We start from the raw sequence: 21,910 nt of genomic DNA on the forward strand, positions 1-21,910 counted from the left end.
AGCTACAAAGTGTGCCTCAGCCCCTAAGGGCAGACGCATGGGCAAACATCGGAGGGGCTGGAAGCTGGCGTCAACGCCTGCCAAATTCAAGACCAGGCTCTCTGCAGGGCCTTCATGGGCACTTATTCTTTTCTTCCTCCTGCAGCCTGGCAAATGGAGTAAAACACAACCCTGTCCCGATGCTCTCTCGGCCCATGAACTGCATGCTGGGCACTTGCAAGTGGGGAGGAGTGAGGAAAGACACAGAGTTATAAGATATTTGGGAAGTAACTCTTTATAACACTTGCAACATCTGAAGTAAGGAAGTAAAACACAGCTCGGTTTCAAGTCTGCTGGGGAATGGGGAGAATACAACCTTGTATTCGGTTTTTGTTTTGTTTTACTGTGGCACACATAAGCGCAAAGAGCCTTTCCTTCAACACGTACAATCCAAACCCATGTTGTTTTCCTTTTCAAAAAATATTCCACCACCATTTACAAACTCAATGGCTCCTGAGCAAAAGCACCATCAGCCCCCCCCCACCCCCACCCCACCCCCCTCTGCCTCTATCACTCGCGGTAGCTACCCAGAACCTTTGGTTTCTGGACATGAGCTTGCAGCATGAGCGCATATAGTGTCTGCTCGGTTGTAGCTGACTGGCTTCGCTCAGCATAATGCTTCTGTGGCTCGTCCCTGGTGTGGTGCACCTCAGAACTTCTTTCCTCTCTAAGGCCGAGTCATCTTCCTGTGTGTGTATGCTCCGATTTGCTTATCTATTCCTCTGTCGGTGAATATTTTGGTTGTTTCACCCTTTGGGCTGTTGTGAAAAGCACAACAATGAACATTAGTAAGTAAAAACTCTTAATGAATAAATAACAAATATGTGTGGGTTCACTTGATGATCAGTATTAGTTAAGGGTGCAGAGAAATGAAAGGTATTAACTCAAGCCCATGACACTCACCTATTGACACTGCCAGGTCAGGCGTGCCAAGGAGAGAGGGAGAAAAGGGGAGATGGAAAGTGAAGGAAAAACAGAGTGAAAGGCAAAGACCAAAGAAGAAAGACATCCTCCACCCAGCAGCACGAGCTGCGACTCAGGAAGGCAGTTTCAAGCTCTATTTTGACAGAGGGATTTCTGGAAGTTCAAGGAGCCCAGGAGGTGCTGTGAGTTAGATGTTGGGCTGCTAACCACAAGATTGACAGTTCAAACCCACCAGCAGCTCCTCAGGAGACAGTCGAAGCTGTCTGCTCCTGTAAAGATTTATAGTCTCAAAAACTCCATGTAAGGTCATTTATAAATCAGAATCAAATCGATGGAAGTGGGTTGGTGTTTATTTTATTGGGGGGGGGCATTGTTTGTATGCTTTCTAGAAACTTAGGGGGCCCGGGGAAATACAATTCTTTTTTTTTTTTAAACGTTTTATTAGGGGCTCATACAACTCTTATCACAATCCATACATATACATACATCAATTGTATAAAGCACATCCATACATTCCCCGCCCCAATCATTCTCAAAGCATTTGCTCTCCACTTAAGCCCTTTGCATCAGCTCCTCTTTTTTTTCCCCTCCCTCCCCGGAAATATAATTCTTATTGTATGCTCTGATTTAATATTCCATCCAGTCCTTCTGAGTTGAAAGATCGGATCTTATAAAAGTTTTACTGCCTTAAAGCCTCATGAGAAAAGGCAAAAAGGACAAGCGAGGGAGACCTCCAACTCTCTCCACTTCAGGGGACTGACCCGGACTGCCAACTCTGCTTTGCGTGGATGCAGTTGTGTTAACAAATTGGGCTCAAGGTCCTAGCGCCTAGGAGTCTGTGCACGCCAGTCATTGCTTTCCAGGCTGGGGAACCAGCCTTGAGCCCAACGAAGCGGTAGGCTTTATTTTGGTCCATCGTTCTGTAATCTTTGCCGTCGGTTAAAGCTTCCTTTGCTTCTTAGAGAGCTTTCTCAGCCCTTCTAGAACCTTCGGGAAAGGAGCAGGCATGGGTGGCAGTGTGAATAGATGGGAACTGCCCAGAGGGTGTTTCCATTTTACCCTTCTTCCTCACAGAAGGGCTCCCAGGTTAATTGGGTAATGTAAACGGTTAATGCAGTAGACCAGTGTTTCCCAAACTGGGCAATCCTGGTTCCTGGGGCACCAGACTGATCCAGGGGGGCTGCAAAGCAGATCGCTTACATTTAATACTGTGATGTTAGCTGCAGTACACACGTTGTTCATTGTCAGAGGGGCCCTGAGTAAATTTTTAAAATCATGTTATTGAGGGATTCTACAGCTCTTATCACAATCCACACATCCATCCATTGTGTCCAGCACATTTGTACATTTGTTGCCATCATCATTCTCAAAACATTTGCTTTCTGCTTGAACCCTTGGTATCACCTCTTCATTTTCCCCCTCCCTCCCCGCTCCCCCCTTCCTCATGAACCCTTGATAATTTATGAATTATTATTATTTTGTCATATCTTACACTGTCTGACGTCTCCCTTTACCCACTTTTCTGTTGTCCATCCCCCAGGGAGGAGGTTATAGATAGATCCTTGTAATCAGTTCCCACTTACTATCCCACCCTCTCGGTATCGCCACTCGCAGCACTGGTCCTGAAGGGATCATCTGTCCTGGATTCCCTGTGTTTCCAGTTCCTATCTGTACCAGTGTACATCCTCTGGTCTAGCCAGATTTGTAAGGCAGAATTGAGATCATGATAGTGGGGAGTGGGGAGTGGGGGAGGTGCCCAAAAGAAAGCATTTAGGAACTAGAGGAAAGTTGTATGTTTCATTGCTGCTACACTGCACCCTGACTGACTCATCTCCTCCCAGAAACCCTTCTGTAAGAGATGTCCAGTTGCCTACAGATGAGTCATGAGTCCCCAATCTGCACTCCCCCTCATTCACAATGATTTGATTTTTTTGTCCTTTGATGCCTGATACCTGATACCTTCGACACCTAGTCATCATACAGGCTGGTGTGCTTCTTCCATGTGGGCTTTGATGCTTCTGAGCTAGATGGCTGCTTGTTTAGCTATAAGCCTTTAAGACTCCAGATGCTACATCTTTTGATAGCCGGGCACCATCAGCTTTCTTCACCACATTTGCTTATGCACCCACTTGTCTTCAGCCATCAATTTTTTTTGGTTGTTTTCTGAAAAGGGGATGGTAAGCCAAATATGTTTGGAAACCTATGTTTGGGAACTTAAGTATTAACAGAAAGGTTGGAAGTTTTAACCCACCCTGATGTGCCTCAGCAGAAAGGTTGCTGATCGACCTCAGATAAACCAGCCCTTGAAAGCCTGTGGGGCACACCTTGACCCTGACACCCATGGGTCATCATGAGGTGGCATCAGCTCAACTCGAAGGCCATCCCTCTCTTTATCAAATACCAGGCACACTCTGATAAAATCAGCTCCGTTCTGTCCACGATGGAGATTCAGCCCGTGCACGCTGGCTCTCCTTTTGTAGTTATACTGACTGGTCAAGATCTGAACACACCTTCATCACCCTCCATGGCCTTCGCCCCGCCCCGCTTCTCCTTGGAAACTCCTGTAGCTCCCCATGCATGATGCAGATACTCCAGGCCCTTCTTGGCCCAGTTGGTGCCTCTTGAACTCCTAGTTTTTAGCACCATGCTCTGTCCAAATGGTTGTGGTCAGCACCATTCTGATTGCTGAATATTTTTTACTGTCACCCTCCTTCTACCTCTTTAAATATGCTTTTTATTGTCTGCATTACCAACATGCCCTGTCCCTCCCCCACCACACACACACACACACACACACACACACACACACACTAAAATCAATAGTCATCCAAACAACCCGCCTCTCTCTCTCAGAATCTCCTCTCCCTAATTAGATACCTTTAGAAAATCTGTTGGGGGGAGGGGGGAACTCGTGCGCTGTAGTAAATTATGAAATAAATACATATACTTGGAAAAGTAAAAGAATAACCATACCTGTGCCTCTGAAGCTTACTTTTCCCAGGAATCACCCGGAGAACATGTTTCAAATGCAGATTCCCTGGCCCTGTCCTCAGAACTTCTGATTCCATCACTTTGCCACCATGCAGCATGCATTGGAAAGTGCAGCGTGGTAGCTGTGTGCACATGCATGTTAGGGTAAAATTCACCAGCTTATCATGTGATCTCCCTGTTGACCCATTTTAAAGCTGTTCTGGTTTTTAATCTTTTCTACTCTCTTTTCGATTGATTTCCTGTTTTATTTTGTTATCATCATCCTTTTCCCCCTGGTTTATGTTTTCCTGTATATGAAATCCAAGATAGGTAAATATAAGGAGACTGTAACCAGGTCAGTGTTTCATGGGGGTGGGGGGGGGGGTTGCAGGGAAATGGGGAGCTGATAGCACTGAGTACAAGCAAGAAGAAAATGTTCTAAACTCGACGTGGCAATAACTGTACAACTCTCCTGGAAATGATCGAACTATTGAGTTGTAGAATATGTGGATTATGTACTGCTAGGACAGTTTTAAATATAAGTACAAATGAAGTAAAAACCAACAACAATAACAAAAAGAAATTCTAGTTCCATACTCAAATCTCAGATGTTCCTGGGAGCTTTTTTCTTCTTCTTCTTTTAACCTTCATCTGAGGTCATGGAAATGCAGAAGGTGCTCAAATTACACTGGCAGAATACTGAACTCTGCCATTGCTGTGAGTTAGCCTAGTGGCCCACTCCTTCATCACCATGAACTTCATTTATCAGGGTTTTACAGAAATGCTCTGCCCTTCAGTTCCTGTGGTTTCCATCAACCGATGATTATGAAGCAAGGATTCCTGATGTACTTTCACAAAGTGCTGCTGCATTTTCTTTGGTCTTCTATAAACATACTCTCTGTTGTTTTGAAATTTCAGAGTCTGTCATCCCAAGTAGTGGAACATTTCACGTCAAGCTCCCGAAGAAGCACAATGTGGAACTGGGAATAACCATAAGCTGTAAGTTAAAATAATGTTTAAAAAATATTTTAAAAGATGCTAGCCAATGGTGTTTCCAGATGGTTTACAGATATGTCAACAGTTTCGGTTGGCATTGCCAACTTACTATGAAATACTATAAAAATGTGAGCCAGCTACACCTCGGTCACCTGCTAGCTGTGTGAATGGGACCAGTTACACTCTCTCCAATCTGACCTTTCTACGTGTATAAAATGACAAGCAGTAAGTAAACAATAGATATCTGTCTTGCATTCCCCCACGAATAAGTTGACAAGCATATAAATGCTTGCAAGGGATCTGCGTGGGAGTGGACCATGAATTAGGGCTTCCACAATGAGCTACTTAACTAGCAAAAATTCTATTTCCTTTTTAAGTTTATCTTCCCGTCTGTTCACTTTTTGTTAGTTAGTTGCCATCAAATGGACTCTGACTCACTGACACTTAAAAAAATGGAATGAAGTGTTGCCTGGGGCTACTCCCGTCATCATGATGGTTTGAGTTTGAGCCCATGGTTGTCTGTTCACTCTGTGCCTATAACCCACTTCATTAAGCTATTTCCATGTCTCTTACTTGTGTAAATTTCTGGCTGTCTCCAAAGTACAGGGTATCTGGGTAACCTAACCCAAAGGAAAAGTCAAATCCAGAACAGTGTCTCATTTCCTTTGGTTCTAGGCTCATAACTGATGTGATAAAAACAATTTTGAAGGTATAATAGAAATTTTGTGCTTTTGATGTCCATAGATTAAGTTCATCCATAAATGAAGCAAGAAAGTGAAGCTGTGAATAATGTATAATGACCAAAGGCAATATAGAGGCAGTGTCTGTGACCAAAAGGTTGTCCCATCAACAAACAGTGATGAGTCCACATAAAAGCATCGCATTACTACACAAGGCATCCAGTGTTTATGTCTGTGGTGAAGGAAAGAGTTCTTGATGGGGCAATGTGAAATAAGGCTGTCTAATTCAGCTTTGACTGTGTAACACTGGAGATGAAATTTTATTCATAACCAATAAATCAAAGATCCACTGCTCAACAGGCACTTTGTCACACCATGGGTATTTGCATGTTGCTGTGATGCTGAAACCTATCCCAACAGCCATTCAAATACCAGCATGATCACCCATCATGAATCTTTCCAACTAAAACTAAGTAGAAAGACCTGGCTGTCTACTTTTGATGGGGGGAGGGGCGGGGTGAAATGACATATTGCGAATAGCATAACATTATCTGACATAGTGATAGAAAATGAATCTCCCAAATTAGGAGTCACTCAAAGTACAACTGGAGCAGAGCTACCTTCTCAGAGTAGATTCAACATTAATGATGTGGGTGAAGTAAAGCGTGTAGGGCCTTCATCTGCTGATGGGGAATGACTCAAAATGAGAAGAGATAGCAGCACACAGCCACAGGTAATCAGCATGTGAAGCGTATAAGTAAGAACCTGTGAAAATTGGAAGCTGTGTGTAATGAAATGGAACACCGAAAGATTGGTCTCCCAGGCTGTGTGAGCTGAAATGGACTGGCATGGTCCATTTGGAATCAGATCAGACAGTCGTACGGTCTTCCGTGCTTGGAGTGACACATTGAAGAACAACGGGCTCACATCCCATCATCAGAAAGCGCGTCGAGATCTTGGAGCACAAGGCTCTCTGTGATGGATGATAGCCATTCCCGTATAAGAAAAGGCCATTAATTTGACTATTATTCCAATTTATGTACCAATCACTGATGCCGAAGATGATTGTTACCAACTTGTGCAGTTCTGAAATTGATAAAATATGCAATCAAATACATTGATAATTATTGGTGATTGGAATGCACAATCTAGAAACAAAGGAGGCTCAGCATTTGGAAATATCTCCTTGGTGACAGAAACCTCACCAGAGAGCACATGTAATCATATTGCAAGACCAATGACTTAATTGTTTTAAATATCTTTTTTCAACATCCTCACTGACCAGGATGCAGTGAACCTAACCATGTAATATATGCATGAAACAAATTGATTACCTATGTGGCAAGAGACTAAGTAGCAGCTCAGTATCATTAGTTACATCAAGGCAAGACCAGGGGCAGACTGTGAAACAGACCACAACTTGTTTATATACAAATCCGCATTGAAGTTAAAGAAAATTAAAGCAAGTTCGCAAGATCTAATATACAGCCTTGAGAAAATCCCACCAGAATTGAGAGCCTGTTTCAAGACGAGATTTGATGCATTACACGGCAATACCCTCCTAAGACCAGGTGAGTTGTGGGATGACGTCAAGGACATCAAATAGGAAGAAAGTAAACATTGTGGAAAAGACAGTAAAGAGAGGAAAGGCCGGAGTGGATGTGAGAAGAGACTTTGAAACCCTTGAATAGATAGTAGCTACCATGAATAGACTCTTGACCTCTTGGATCGACTTTGCTCTTGAATAGGTCGAAGCTAATCTGAATGGAAGAAACGATCAAGCAAGAGCGCCTAATAGAAATTTCCAAAGGGTAGCTCCAGAAGTTAAGAGGATTCTAATGAAAAGTGTAAAAACCTAGAGTTACAAAAGTCAAAGAGAAGAACACGCATGGCCTTTCTCGAGCTGAAAGAACTGAAAGAAAAAAAAATTGAAACCTTGAGTTACAATATTGAAAATTTTCTGCCAGCAGAATATTGAATAACATGGGAAACTTCCCAAAAAAGCTAAAAGAAAAGCACAGAATCAAAAGGAATTAGTTGACATTCAACTGTTTCATGAGGTGCCCATGATAAAGAACCGATGGTACTGAAGGAAGTTCAAGCTACACTGAAAGCATGGGTCAACCCCCCCCCCCCCCAAAAAAAAAAAACCCATGCTCTAGGAACGGTCAGAATCCCAATAGAAATGTTTCAAAAGGATGGAGCCCTGGAAGGTGCTTGCTCACATGCCAGAACGTTTGGCAGGCAGCTGCTCAGCCACCCAACCGAAAGAGATCCATAGTCAGACCCATTCCAAATAGCAGTGATCCAGCAGAATGCAGATATTCGCAAGCACTATCATTAATAACCCATAATTCCAAAGTAGCTGCAGCAATATAGCACCAGGGAGCTGCCAGAAATTCAAACCTGCTTCAAAGAGGATGTAGAACAAGAGACATCATTGCTGATGTCAAAGGGACCTTGGCTGAAAGCAGAGAATCTCAGAAAGAGGTTTACTTATGCTTTATTATTTATTTATTTATATCCTTTTATTGACCACTCTTACAATGCTTATTACAACCCATACATCAATAGTATCGGGCATATTTGTACATATGTTGCCATCATTCTTTTCTAGACAGTTACTTTCTATTGAGCCCTTGGTATCAGCTCCTCTTTTTCCTGCCCTCCCTCCTTACCCCTTATTAATTATTTAAAGGCATTCAACTCAGTGGATCATTAGAAAAGTTATGGGTAACAGTGTAAAGAATAGGTCTTTTAGAATGCATAATTGTGCTTATGTGGAAGCTGTGTGTAGACCACAAAATAGGCGATGCTGTGTGGTTTAAAGCCAGGAAAGGTGTACGTTAGGATTCTATCTGTTGACTATACTAATTCAGTTTGATTGCTGAGCAAATACTCTGAGAACTGGAGTGTGAAGGGGTTCCAAAAAGTCCATGGGGAAAAATGGGCCACAAAAATAATGGCATGTTTCTACAAATTTTTGAAAGCCACCTCATCTAGGAAGAATTCAGTATCAGGCTGGAGCAAGACATAACAATGTGCAAGATGTAGATGACACAAGCTTGCTGATGAAGCTCAAAGACTAGCCAGCAGTATCGATTACACCTCTAGATAGAAATTGTTTGTTTTTTCAATTTCCACAACATCACGCTGAACAAAGAAAAGATCGGAGTTTCCACGGCTCTCTTCTTGCTTGGATCTCCGATGAAGGCCCATGGAAGCCAGTCCAGAAACCAAATGATGCAGTGAGGGTACCAGGAAAATTCAGCTGCAAGCGATCTCTTTAATGTGTTTTGTTTTCAAATGTCACTTGGAGGTCCAAGGCGCATCCGACCCGTGCTTGTGAAAGCTGGACAATGAACCAGGAAGACCGAAGCTTTGCTGCATCTGGAATATGATGCTGACAGAAAATAGTGACCATACCATTGACTGCCAGAAGGACAAAGAAGTCCATCTTGGAAGAAGTGCGGCCAGAAAGTTCTCTAGAATCGAGCCTTGCAAGGCTGAGTCTCACGGACCTGGTCACGCTATCAGAAGGAGTCAGTCCCAGAGAAAGTCAGCGTGGTTGCTCAAGAAGTGGGTCCACGAAAAAAAAGAGGGAGACCCTCAGCAAGATGAGGTGACACCGTGGCCATAGCAAGGGGCTTAAACAACAATCGTGAGAATGGCGCAGGACCAGGCAGTCTTTCATTCTGTTGAATGCCGGTGGCTACGGCTCAGAATTAACAACGAAGCACAGATTTCGAGTGGAAACCTGCAGTGGGGTAGTCCTAGGGGTTCGGTAAGGCACAGCCTTGATGGTGTGTCAGGCTGATTCCCCTGCCCCTTTGCTCTTGCATGTAGACACCAAATACAATTTTGTTCTCAAGCCGTACTCTAATTCTGAGGACATGTGAAGAGGAAGAAGAGCCTGGGGGGGGTGTCCCCCAGTGGGCTGCCCGCCTTTTCCAGGTCGCACGAGGTTTCTGCCAGTTTTGTGACTACTTTCCTTCACTTCTTTTGGTGGAAAATGCTTGCATTTTCCCTCTCGGGCAGAGTTCTGCCATCCACAGATTTCTGCTTTTGAAAGTTTTACTGTGTGTGAGAGAAAGCCCATATACTGTCTGGCCGTAGGGAAGGCAAAAAGGACAGGCGTGATTTCATACAGTAAGTAAGTTTGGGTTTGGGACACTTCATCCCTATTCTCGGTGGTACTAAAGTCATGTATACCTCTAACTGGGCCATGGAGTCCCTCCGTTTGTTCCTCATGAAGCAAAGTTATTGGGTCGTTATTCTTTCAGAAGCCGTGGCTCTTGGGATTAAGGGAGAACACATCAGTACTTACTCTGGAAAAAATATCCACGGCGCCCATCTACTTTCAGGCTGATCTCACCCATTCTATTTATCTATTCACTTAGTTGATCAGAACTAGCTGCGAAAGCAGTGCCTCCTGGATACTTGTGCAGAGTATAAAGGACCTGTCTTCCAGTGTAGAAAATACCCTATTATATAAAGTTATATAAAATACAGAAGTCACAGCCACCGAGTCGATGCCCACTCAGAGCATCTGCACAGGACAGGGCAGAACCACGCCTGTGGGTTTCCCAGACTGTAACTCTTTAGGAAATAGAAAGCCTCGCCTTTCTCCCAAGGAGCAGCTGGTGGTTTTGAACTATTGATCTTCCAGTTAGCGGCCCAGTGCATAATGCACTGTGCCACCAGGGTTCACAGTTGGTTTCCTTTACTTGAATTTAATACATACCTTCTTAATGCCCACCATGGCCTGGGCCTGTGCAGTTTGACAAGACCTCGCCGAACAGGTGCTTATGTTAATGAGTGTACTGAAGGTGCCTACTCATTGGCCCTTCCTACTATCGTTGCCTCAGTTATTTTACCCTCGGGTTTTTATGGGTAGAATTGGTCTTATTTTGCCTAATTTGGTGCAATAGGTTCATTCTCCAATATTGATATAGTTTTTTAAATTAAACTATTCAGGGAGTACTTGCTTTAAAAATAGCCCTGTGATCCATTCCTTTTCAAAAATAGATGTTTGTGTGTTCAATTTGCTTTCAATGTAGTCATGTGAAAACACACAGAACCACAAAATACTTGTCGTATTCCCATCGTGGCTTTAAAGCATGCACGATAATGGTGGGAGGCAGGTACTGCATCTTCTGAAATTTGTCTCCACTCCAAACACGGCAACAACCCAAGCCCCCACAAGAAGGGCCTGAATTTTAATCCGCCCTAAAGGAACACAATTCAGGGAAGAAGCTGAAAGTGGTACTTTCTCCCTGGTTGGAGAAATGATACATAAACCTGTCCCGCCTGCTTGTCAGTCATTCCAGAGCTCCAGCTCTGTTTACACAACCAACCACGCCAGCCTGAGCGTGTGTTTCCTCGTGGACACCACTCACCTTCTGCCAGGAAGAAAGCAAAACTTGCTTTTTTAAAAAATGCTGTGCATTAGATGAGCTAGAACCCCTATGGCCTAGCTCAGCTCCTGGCACGTGAAGGAGCTTATTCATTACATACAGATGCTGAATGAATGCTGAGATGCCTTTATCTGCGATCGATCCTGTGCTAAGCCTTCCAGGAACGGAGCCTTTAAAGGAGGTGAAGAAGATCGAGGTTGGTGCAAAGGCCATTGAGAGACCCGGGGAATCATTGACTTGGGAAGTGATTTACAGCACGGACTCAAAGCCAGCTCTCCTCTTCTAGTGGACCTTGGGCCATGGCCTTTACCTCGCTGCATCCCCGGTGTCCTCCTCTAAAATTTAGGGTACTTGTTACTTCCCTCATAGCTTGGGAGCAGAATAAATTAGCATATGTAAAATGCCTAGATCACACTGTGAACTCTAATAAACGTTAGTAGTTGTAACAAGGATCCTCTTTGGTAATGATTGTCTCTGACCACTGTTTTACCCAGAGAGCCTGGGCGAAGACCCAGCTGTCACAATGTCTTGCCAGCTACCCTGCATGTGAATGTGGTGTCTGTCATGCATCAAGGGTTGACCCCAGCAGCTGCTTATATTTGGGGGGATAAGGGAGTTATTTCTCCCTATTCCCACAAGTTATTGGAGGAAATCAAGAGACCCTCTTCTCCAACACACAGAGACAATAAATTAGGGAACTGCTGACTCAACCAGGTAGTATTGACTTGCTCACTATCATCATCTTCGCGGTGCGAACCGTCTTTGCGTCTAAGTGCAGGCCGTCAGAGCATTAGCCCAGGGCTTAGGAAACAGTCTGTCGTCCATAATTGACTGAGACATGGATGTGAGGAATAGGTTTAGACTCGTTTGCATAAGTTCCCAAGGAGATCTTCGTAGCACATTAGCATCAGGCATTACTTTATTGATGTTAGTGCCGTAATAGGACTGATTTACTGCAAGTGGAATGACCTAGCAGAAAGATGTAGCCGGGACACTGGAAGCCTCGTTCTGATTGGCTCCACACCTCAGCCAGTCAGAAACCAACACCTTCTCCACTCCCCTTTGAGTCATGGACAACCCTCACTGTCGCCGGCGCGTGTTGTTGTCACTCGGGCCTTCCTAAGATTCATGTGTCCTTTGAGGTTTTGTTACAGGGACTTCTATCTATATTGTCCCGGGTCTGGGGATGTGGTGGTTTAATGGGTTGCATGTTGGACTGCTAACTACAAGGTCAGCTGTTTGAGTCTGCCAGCCACTCCTTGGAAGAAATGAGGCTTTCCCCTCCTAGAACGATTTACTGTCCAGAAACCCACAGTTCTGTTCTGTGCTGCAGGGTCGATATGAGTCTAAAATGAATCTGTGGCAGGGAGTTGGGTGTTTTATTTTGTTTTATATGAGCCACAGCCTTAAGTGGCTGATATGATTTTTCTCATTTAATCTTCAAAGTAACCATGTCACATAGAGAGGAAAGTAAGGCTGAACTGGGAAACTGGCCTAAAGAGGCAAAGCTAATAGACAGGAAAGCAGGGATTCACACCCATTTTGTCTGGCTTACCTCTGGCTTCATGGTCACTGCCTTACTCATCCCCCATCCTCATCTGATGGATGAGCCTTTATAAATCCGACATCAGAAAAGCAAGAGGCAGCATTTTGTGAGTGAAGTTAATTTGTTGGCTTTCCTTTTCAGTTCTGACTGAAGTGAAAAGGCTAGCTCGCTTTTATATATATATATATATATATATATATATATATATATATATATATATATGATCATAAAGCAGCCTTTATGACAAGGCCAACAAATCTGTCATTTTCCCCTTAAGTCTTAAGCGTATTTAGGAGAGAATAGTTCCTGCTTTTTGCCAACTTTGCAATAAAAACTCTGCTCACAGCTCCCTTTCCAATCAAACAACTTGTTTTCCTCGCCCTATATTGTTGCAATTAAAGTAAAATGGACTGATTTGAGTGTGTGCATGTGTGCGTGCGTGTGTGTGTTTCTGCATTATAGTTTGGAAACTTCATGGGTCTCTTTGGGCAAAGTACCCTGACAAATGGAGCAAGTTTCAAGAGTGACTGAATATTGCATTCATTCATGTTTAATTAACTTAAAAATGCCTATTTCACCTGTCTCAAACACATAAAGAACTATTTAACCTAAGGATAAAGAACATCATATTCTCTTAAATCTGACAATTATGTGAAAAGAAAAGAATCCACCTTCTCTACAAGAATCAGTTTCTGATGTTGAGGTGTGGCAAGTGATTTTTTTTTTTAACTTCAGGAAGAAAAATATGGTAAGACTCTACTCTGCTCCCACTAGGGACCCAAGACAGCTCTGAAAAATGAATGGAATAGTCTTCACAGGGCAAAATCCCACTAAGAGAAAGAAATAAACAATAGCGATCAAATTGGGGAACTAGAGGGCGGATAGAGAACGATGGACTTATTTTAAAAAGCAGAAACCTGATTTACCCCATAGGCTCAGGAACTGGCAACACCGGGAACTTCTAGAAGCGCAAGTGATGAGAGCCCTAAGACAGGAAGATTGTGTTGAAAGACTGATAAGAAGAAATTCGTTCCTGAAGTGCCATCCCATTTCAGCACAGCCATTCCCTTCTACCCGCCCTCAGAGAGTAAATGCCTTGAGTTTTATTCGATGAAAATCATAAAGTAAAATGTCTCTGGGTGGAAGAACAGAGCAGAGTCCAGCGGAGAGTAAGTGTAAGTTAACATACTCTGCCAGCCTCCTCTTTCCATCAGCCCCTGAAGGAAGCCAGCAAGCCATGCTTAATATGCTCCCAGCAGAAGACAGAAGTGGGCCACACTACCCAAAGAAGCCTGATCCCCCAAAGCGCACTAGTATGGGCTTTGTTCACACATGCTATGAAGTAGCTCTGTATGGCCACATTCAGTCAAGAAAAAAAAAAAAACCAGACACTTGAGGAAATCGAATGTTTAAGACTATAGCCTAACAAAAGGAAAAGAGGAAATGGTGCATTCGGGAAGAAGAAAATTTCCAAAATAAACATCATCATTACCACCGTCAAAAAGGAAAGCCTCGAATGATATTGCACAAAGAGCAGCCACAGTGGAGCAAAGAGCTCTTGATATGGCAGAGTATATTGTGAAGAATGCTGAAAAGACAAACGTACACTTGCACAGCTGTGCCATAGATACATAAAGAATTTTACAGGAATGGAAAAACTTGGTGAAAATATTGGAAAATAAAGCTGATGAAACTTCCAGAAATTAAACAAGGAAGTGGTAAATAGAAAATAGATCAAATTATAATGATGAGCCCATATGATACAATAGCTGTTACAGAAAGAGACAGAATCTTAATTAAAGAAATCTCACATGATTTCTTTGAAGTTGCCAATTTGGTGGATGCTTAACTAATTATCTTGAGATCTCATAACAGTGAGACAAAGTAACAATCCTACTAACTTCCAGAGGGGTTAAGGAAGAGTTTTCATACAATGCATATTCTGATCAAATAATCGGAATGGCATCCGGTTTATTAACAGCAGCACTAGAAGCTAGACAGCAGTGGCAAAGTGTCTTCAACATTCTGAAGGAAAACCATCCCAAACCTAGAGGACTCTAGCCAGAGAAGTTGTCAGGTGGCATGGTGGTTGTTGTTAGGTGACGTCAAGACCAGTCTGACCCATAGCAACCCGATTCTGCACCATCCTCACAATTGTTCCTGTTCTCGAGCCTACTGTCGCAGCCAGTGTCAACCCATCTCTCTGAGGGCCTTCCTCTCCTTCACTGCCCCCTACTTTACCAAGCATGATGTCCTTCTCCAGGGACTGGTCTCTCCTGACAACACGCCCAAAGTACGTAAGACAAGGTCTTCCCATGCTCGCCTCTAACGAGCACGCTGGCTGCACTTCTTCCAAGACAGGTCCGTTTGTCCCTGTTGTCCGCGGTACTTTAGATAATTTTTCAGCACCATAATCCAAATGCATCGATTCTTCTTTGATCTCTACTCCGTGTCCAACTTTCACATGCATATGATGACATGGAGAATGCCATGACTTGGGTCGGGTGCACCTTAAAGTAACATCCTTGCTTTTCACTGCTCAAAAGGTCTTGTGCAGCAAATTTACCTAATGCAATTCGTCTTTCGATCTTTGACTGCTGCTTCCATGAGCTTTGCTTTTGGATTCAAGCAAGATAAATCCTTGACAACTTGAACCTTTGCTCCATTTATCATGATGCACCCTGTTGGTTCAGTTGTGAGGATGTGAGTTTTCTTTCCGATTACAGCCCAACACGTAGCCACAACACTCTAGGGCTCCTGAATTTTCTTTACATTGAGTTATGATCCATACTGATGTCTGCCTTTTTTTTTCATCAGCAAATGCTTCCAGTCTGCTTCACTTTTAGCAAGCAACGTTGTGTCATCTGCAACATTACAGGTTGTTTATAAGTCCTCCTCCAGTCCCTGTGCCATATCCTTCTTCATATTAGCCAACATCTCTGATAATTTGCTACACATACAGATTGACTAAGTATGGTGAGAGGATACAGCCCTGTCCCCTAACGTTCCAGATGTTAAACCAGGCAGAGTGCCATTTTTTCCATTTGAAAAACACCTCTTTTTCCATGTACAAGTTCTGCACGAGCACCATGAAGTATTATGGGGTGCCCATTCTTGTCAAGGTTATCGATAGTTTTTTATGATCTGCATAGTCAAATGCCTTCTCATAGTCAATAAAACACAAGTAAACATCCTTCTTGTATTATCTGCTTTGAGCCAAAATCCATCTAACAGCAACAATGATATCCTTTGTTCCACATCTTCTTCTGAATCTGGCCTAAGCTTCTGTCAATGTACTGCTTCAACCTCTGTTGGATAATCTTCACAAAAATTTCACTTGGATGTGATAGCAATGATACTATTCTATAATTTGAGCATTCTGTTCGGTTACCTTTGGAATGGCTACAAATATGGATCTCTTACAATCAATTGGCCAAATATTTGTCTTCCAAATTTCCAGGCATAGATGAGTCCTTCCAGTGCTTCATCAGCTTGCTGAAACATTTAAATGGGCGTTACATAACTTCCTGGGGTCTTGGTTTTGGCTGATGCTTTCAATGCAGCTTGAATTCCTTCCGTCAGCACCATTGGATTCCTTCCTTCTGGCTCACATGCTACCTCCTGAAATGCTGTAGTGTCGACTAGTTCTTTTCGGTACAGTGACTCTTCTTCCCATATTCGTTGGATCCTTGCTAGATAATTCATTAGTTTTCCTGGAGAATATTTCAACTCGAGGCTTGGATTTTTTTTCTTGAGTTCTTTTAGTTTAGCATATGCTCAGCAACAGTAACATGGGTGAAAAGAGACAGCAGACAGTGTAAGGTCTAAAAATAATGATAATTTATAATTTATCAAGGGCTGATGAGGGTGGGAGTGTGGAGGAGGGAGTGTAAAAATGAGGAGCTGATACCAAGGACTCAAGTAGAAAGAAAATGTTTTGAAAAGGATGATGGCAACATATGTACAAATGTGCTTGACACAATGGATGTATGGATTATTAGATGCACCGTAAAAGCCCCCAATAAAATGTTTTTCTTAAAAAAGGTATGCTAAGCATGGTCTTGTCTCTTAGTTTTCTGATTTGAGATCTTTACGCATTGCATTATAATATTTAGCTTTTTCTTCTATAGTTGCCCTTTAAATTTTTCCCATTTAGCTCTTTGACATCATTTCTTCCATTAGCTTTAGCTACTCTATGATTAAAAGCAAGTTTCAGAGTCTCTTCTGACAGCCACTTTCATCTTTTCTTTCTTTCCTATCTTTTAAATGACCTTTTGCTTTCTTCATGGATGATGTTCTTGATGTCCTCCCACAGCTCATCAGGTCTTCGGTCTAGTGTTCAATGTGTCAAATCTGCCCTTGAGATGTTCTTGAAATTCAGGTGGGATAGACCCAAGATCATATTTTGGCTCTTGTGGACTTGTTTTTCATTTCTTCCGCTTCAACCTGAACTTACATATGAGCAATTGATGGTTTATTCTACACTCAGCCCCTGGCCTGGTTTTAGCTACTGATATTAAACTTCCCCATCGTTTCGTCTCACAGATGTTGTCTGTTTGATTTTTGTGTATTTGATCTGGGAAAGTCCCTGTGCATAGTCACCTTTTGTGTTGTTGAAAAAAGTATTTGCTAAGAACAAGTCATTGGTTTTGAAAAATTCTCTCATTCAATCTCCAGCTTTGTTTCTATCACCACATCCATAGTTTCCAACTCCTGTTCCTTCCTCTGCTTCCTACTTTTGCATTCCAATCACCAATAATCACCAATTCATCTTGATTACATATGTGATCCATTTCTGACTGAAGGCTTTGGTAGAATTCTTCAGATGTTCATCACTAGAGTTTGTGGTTTATGCATAAATTTGAGTAATTATTGAATTGATTGGATTTTTCCTTGAAGGTGGATAGCAATAATCCTATGACAGGCAGCGTTGTACGTCATGATAGATTTTGTGCCGTTCTTTTTGACAATGCCACACCATTCCTCTTGACTGTTATTCCTGGCAGAGTAAAGCATATAATTTTCTGATTCAAAATGACCAAACCCAGTTCATTTCTACTCACAAATGCCTAGGATATCAATCTATGCATTCCACTTCATTTTTTACCACTTCCAATTTTCCTACACTCATATGTTGTTCATTCCAAGTTGCGATCATTAGCAGATTCCTGCACCTGTTGCTCCTTATCTTGAGTAGGTGCCCCAGCAGTAAATGAAGATTGTAAACACTCCACCACTCCCACAGGCTGTATCTCATTCACGTCACAATGGTTGACTCCAATCTCAGAAATCAGTCCCTTCTCGGTCACATTTTGAGTGACTTCCCATCCACAGGGCCCCTCCTCCGGCACTCTCTCCCATGATATGCAGGTCCCATTCATTAGGTCTTCGGTGTCTGACGGGGTTTTGAAGCTATGCATGAGTTTTCCAGTGGTTCTCATTGTCCGGTCCACTGCAACCTGTTCACTTGGAAGACCCTGCTGGCATGTGACATACCAGTGGCATCACAGCAACATCCTAGCCACCGTAGTGTGACAGACTGACAGGCAGGTGGTGAGGGTCAAGATAGCAAATCATATTTTCCACTAGGCACGGTCTCAAAAAGCGTTCTTCTTTGTGCAGTCTTCCTAAGAAAGCTCCTGGGCAACATGTGCCATGAAAAGTGGGGCATCAGTCATACAGGGAGAGAGCCTGGGGCTCAAGATGCAGGGGCACCATGAGTACATGTGGAAAAGATAATAAAGGAGATGCCCCCAGTCGATGCAGCAAGCCCTGAAAGACAGCCAGCGCGGACAGTGGGAAGGCTCTGGGAGAATTCCCAACGTGTTTCAACATGGGAGATCTGAGGAGTAGAATTCATGATCCCACCACCTGCTGCCCTTGAGTCTATTCTGACGCATAGTAATAGAAAATTAAGCAAACCGTAACAGAAATAAAGACCATCGATGGCTACAAAGAAAATTGTGTGTGGAAAAGAAAAGGTAATCCTGGTCTTCGACGGTGTTTTCCAAAGTAGATGCTCTTGCCCTGTGAGGGCAGGGCAGCGATCCAGGGGGTCGCAAAGCAGAGAGCTGCACTTCATGCTAGATTGGGAGCTGCAGTAGGAGAGCTCTTTCTTGCCCAGGGCACTGGTGACTTTTTCTTTTTTAAGGGGGCAGTAGGCCAAGGACGTTTGGAAACTGGTCTACAACACGGTTTGTCTGCAAATATGACTGTTTAGAGAGTAATTGAGCTTACCAAAATTATGACAAAACTGTATGTGAAAATGGTGGCATGTAGATGCATCTATACCGAGTTCGCTAAAGAAGTAAAATCAGCAACAGTTTTCTATGTATACATATCTCAAGGAAGTGGTTCATGTAGTTGTAGAGGCTGTCAAGTTCAAGGTTCCTGGTCAGATGTCTGGCTGGAGACTTCCCTTGATGGCCAACAGCAGGGATTGATGAGCCCATATCAGGCTGTCAAATGGCTTGCTGCAGATTCATGACTACCAGGACCAGAAGGGCAGTGAGCCAGGCTGCTGGCGCAAGTGTAAAGCACTGGAGGGCAGGTGATAGGCTGGATGTAGAACCCAGATCCAGCAGCAAGCAGGAGAGCTTCGGCAGAACATCTATAAAATTGGAAGCAGGCCATGCCCATGAGAAAAGTACCATGTGATTAACTGCTCATAGCAGAGACCATACTATGATTACATCATATCAGATGTCATGGATGACACCATCATAACTGGCAAACAACTGAGAAACGTGGCCCTGCCAATTGGACACACTTCCTGAAACGTCACAACATGTAAGAGAATTAAGCTCTCATTTTTTTATCATGGAAAGTAAGTAAAGAAAAATTAAACTGAAATAATTAAGTAGTCATTGTTACATGGTGCTTAATAATGTGGGATAAATGCCAACAGGATAGAAAGTGGTTGCATCTGCAGAAGCAGAAAGTGGAGGTAGGACTGGTAGGACTTTTAACCCTTTAAATTGTGTCCATATATAATTTTTGATATAAATAAAAAGGAAAGTTGAACTCTTTCCAGCCAACACCAAGCAGTGTGTTTCTTCCAGGACCAATTGCACAACCATCGCAAGAGTGGAGCTGCCTAAGCTAAGAAAGTGCTACCACGAGAAGTGCAAGTATCATCAGGGAGTCCACACAGAGTTGATCTTGACCACATACACAGTTCTTAGGACAGGAGGCCCTCCGACTAGATGTGGGGAACTTCCGAAGCTGAGTGTTGTACCTGCGACGACATCAGCCACGCTGCCTACAACGATCCTAATAACACGCTGCTCTCGCCGTTACCATGGTGACAAGCTGTTGCTGCCTTTACAGCACACCACACAGCTAGTGAGTGGTAGGCGTCCCACCCTGAACTCTCCTTGGGCAGCAAGGAGGAGCCCACCCTGACTCCTGAGGAGGAAGAGGTTTTAAATGAAAGCGATCTGTTAAATTCAGAGGAAGAAAAAAGTAAAAGGACTCCCCAGTCAGCAGCCTTTCGGGAGCAGTCCCCACAGGGCGAGCTGCCTGCCTGCTTCACTTGGCGGCCAAGTCCATGGCTCGATGCTAAAGGGCAGGAGCTGAAGTTCTAGCTGCAGGACCTCGGAGCCTGGAAAGGCAAATCAGTGTTCCTCCTTCCCATCCTAACTCCTGTATTGAAAGTGCTTATTCTATTTTGTAAAGGGCGTGGGGGATTAAAAAGGAATGTGACAAGTACTTTTCGTATAGAATTAAACAGCTGTTACCGTGTTAAATGATTTGGGAGAATATCTCCAGGGACATCGTGATCCATAGATTGGAAAGGAGCTGGAGCTCGGACCCAGACGGGTTCTGGAAAAATGTACAGATACATCCAAAAACGGCAGCCCTGGCAACCACAAAACGACTGACATTGAAGAATGACGTGAAGAGTTTGCATTAAAATTATTTAGCGAAGTGAAATAGGAGTGGGCGAAAGGCCCTATTCCAAACTTACTGCGGATCACACATCACCTGGCATTCCCCGTTATTGCTCTTTCTCTCTTGTCAGGCGTTCAGGCCTCTGGTCGGCCAGTTAGATTGCGGTCTCGGGAGTTGTTACTGGTTGCTTGGCAAAGAGAGGTTACTATTTGTGTTTGTTTGTTTGACTTCATTTTGTGTTCCCTTCCTAAGTCACACTCTTCTTTTTGTTTAACAAAGGAACTAAGTTTTATTGAAATTCAGTTATCTAAACATTTACAACTAATGTGTGATACAATAATACATGAGCTTCTTAATTAACACTTGCTTTAAAAAATATATGGTCAAGTCTTAGAGCTTAAAAAATATTTTACCATCACAGGTAAGGTGAGAGCGTATGTGGCAGAGGAAGTTCCTACTGAACAATTTCTATAGAAATGATTCCGTGAAACTGGTTCCATTTTTCAGAGTGCCACTGTTCTCATCCATTCCACTCTGTCTGAGCCGTTTCTAAGTCACTCTCTTGACGCACTGATTGAGTGTGCTTCCTCCCTTCCTCCCCCACATGACTTTCCAAGACAAGATTCCCTCACAGGGGGAAGACTACTTGAGGCCAAATTACCTCAGGGGTATTCACGGGCCTCCCTCTCCTTTTCCTAGGAAACCTCTGAGGGTTTTGATGGCCAGTGTCTTGAGCGGAGGGACCCGGCTTACAACGGGTGTTCACTAAATATTGGTTAAATAAATCAACGGTTCTGCAGAGAAATCTAATGTGAAGCTCTGTGCATGGAGCCCTGGCGCTGCACTGGTTAAAACACCTGGCTGCTAGCCCACAGGACAGCAGTTTGAAGCCGCCAGCAGCAACTCGGGTGGGACAGGTGGCAGCATGCGTCCATATAGAATTGCAGCCTTTGAAACCTGGTGGGGTCGCTCTGAGTCAGAACCGACTTGATGGCATGGGTCTGGGTGAGTGAGTGATAGTGGATTCTCACTTTAAGGGTCACAAACTCAGAAGTACTTCATCATGAAGCCAGCCATGAGTAAAATCAGCCTACGCAGGACAGTGGCAATGGGAGCTGGAAGATTCCATCTAAAGGGTGGGGTATAAAAGTGAGTCCAGTGTAAGGGATAAGAATAAGAACCAAGTTTCCATCAAATGCATCCTATAGAGTGGCACCATCAAATAACATGTAATGATTCACATAATTCTTACAAGACAATCTCCATGAGGTGAACACTGTTATTCTTGTCACTGTTTGCAGAAAAGGATTTCAGGTGTCTCAGTTCTAGTATTGACCAGGCTCAAGAAGGCGCCTAGTCAGTGGTGGATTCAAATAATTTAATTGCCAGTTTTCTCCCCTGCTGACTTTTAAGTATATAAAAAGATATGCTGAAAGGTAGTGTAT

At 43.3% G+C, this 21,910-nt stretch overlaps 1 protein-coding gene across 5 annotated transcripts in view; it reads left to right on the forward strand.

Annotated features, from left to right (window-relative positions):
- Positions 1–21,910, forward strand: part of GRIP1 (glutamate receptor interacting protein 1) — a 477,907-nt gene that overhangs the window by 378,142 nt on the left and 77,855 nt on the right. For all 5 annotated transcript variants that reach the window (XM_075552787.1, XM_075552788.1, XM_075552790.1 and 2 more), the window contains one exon: positions 4,852–4,932. In XM_075552787.1, coding sequence (XP_075408902.1) covers positions 4,852–4,932 — 81 coding nt within the window. The remainder of the gene's footprint in view (positions 1–4,851; positions 4,933–21,910) is intronic.

Source organism: Tenrec ecaudatus, chromosome 6 (assembly GCF_050624435.1).
Source record: "Tenrec ecaudatus isolate mTenEca1 chromosome 6, mTenEca1.hap1, whole genome shotgun sequence".
Taxonomy (NCBI): domain Eukaryota; kingdom Metazoa; phylum Chordata; class Mammalia; order Afrosoricida; family Tenrecidae; genus Tenrec; species Tenrec ecaudatus.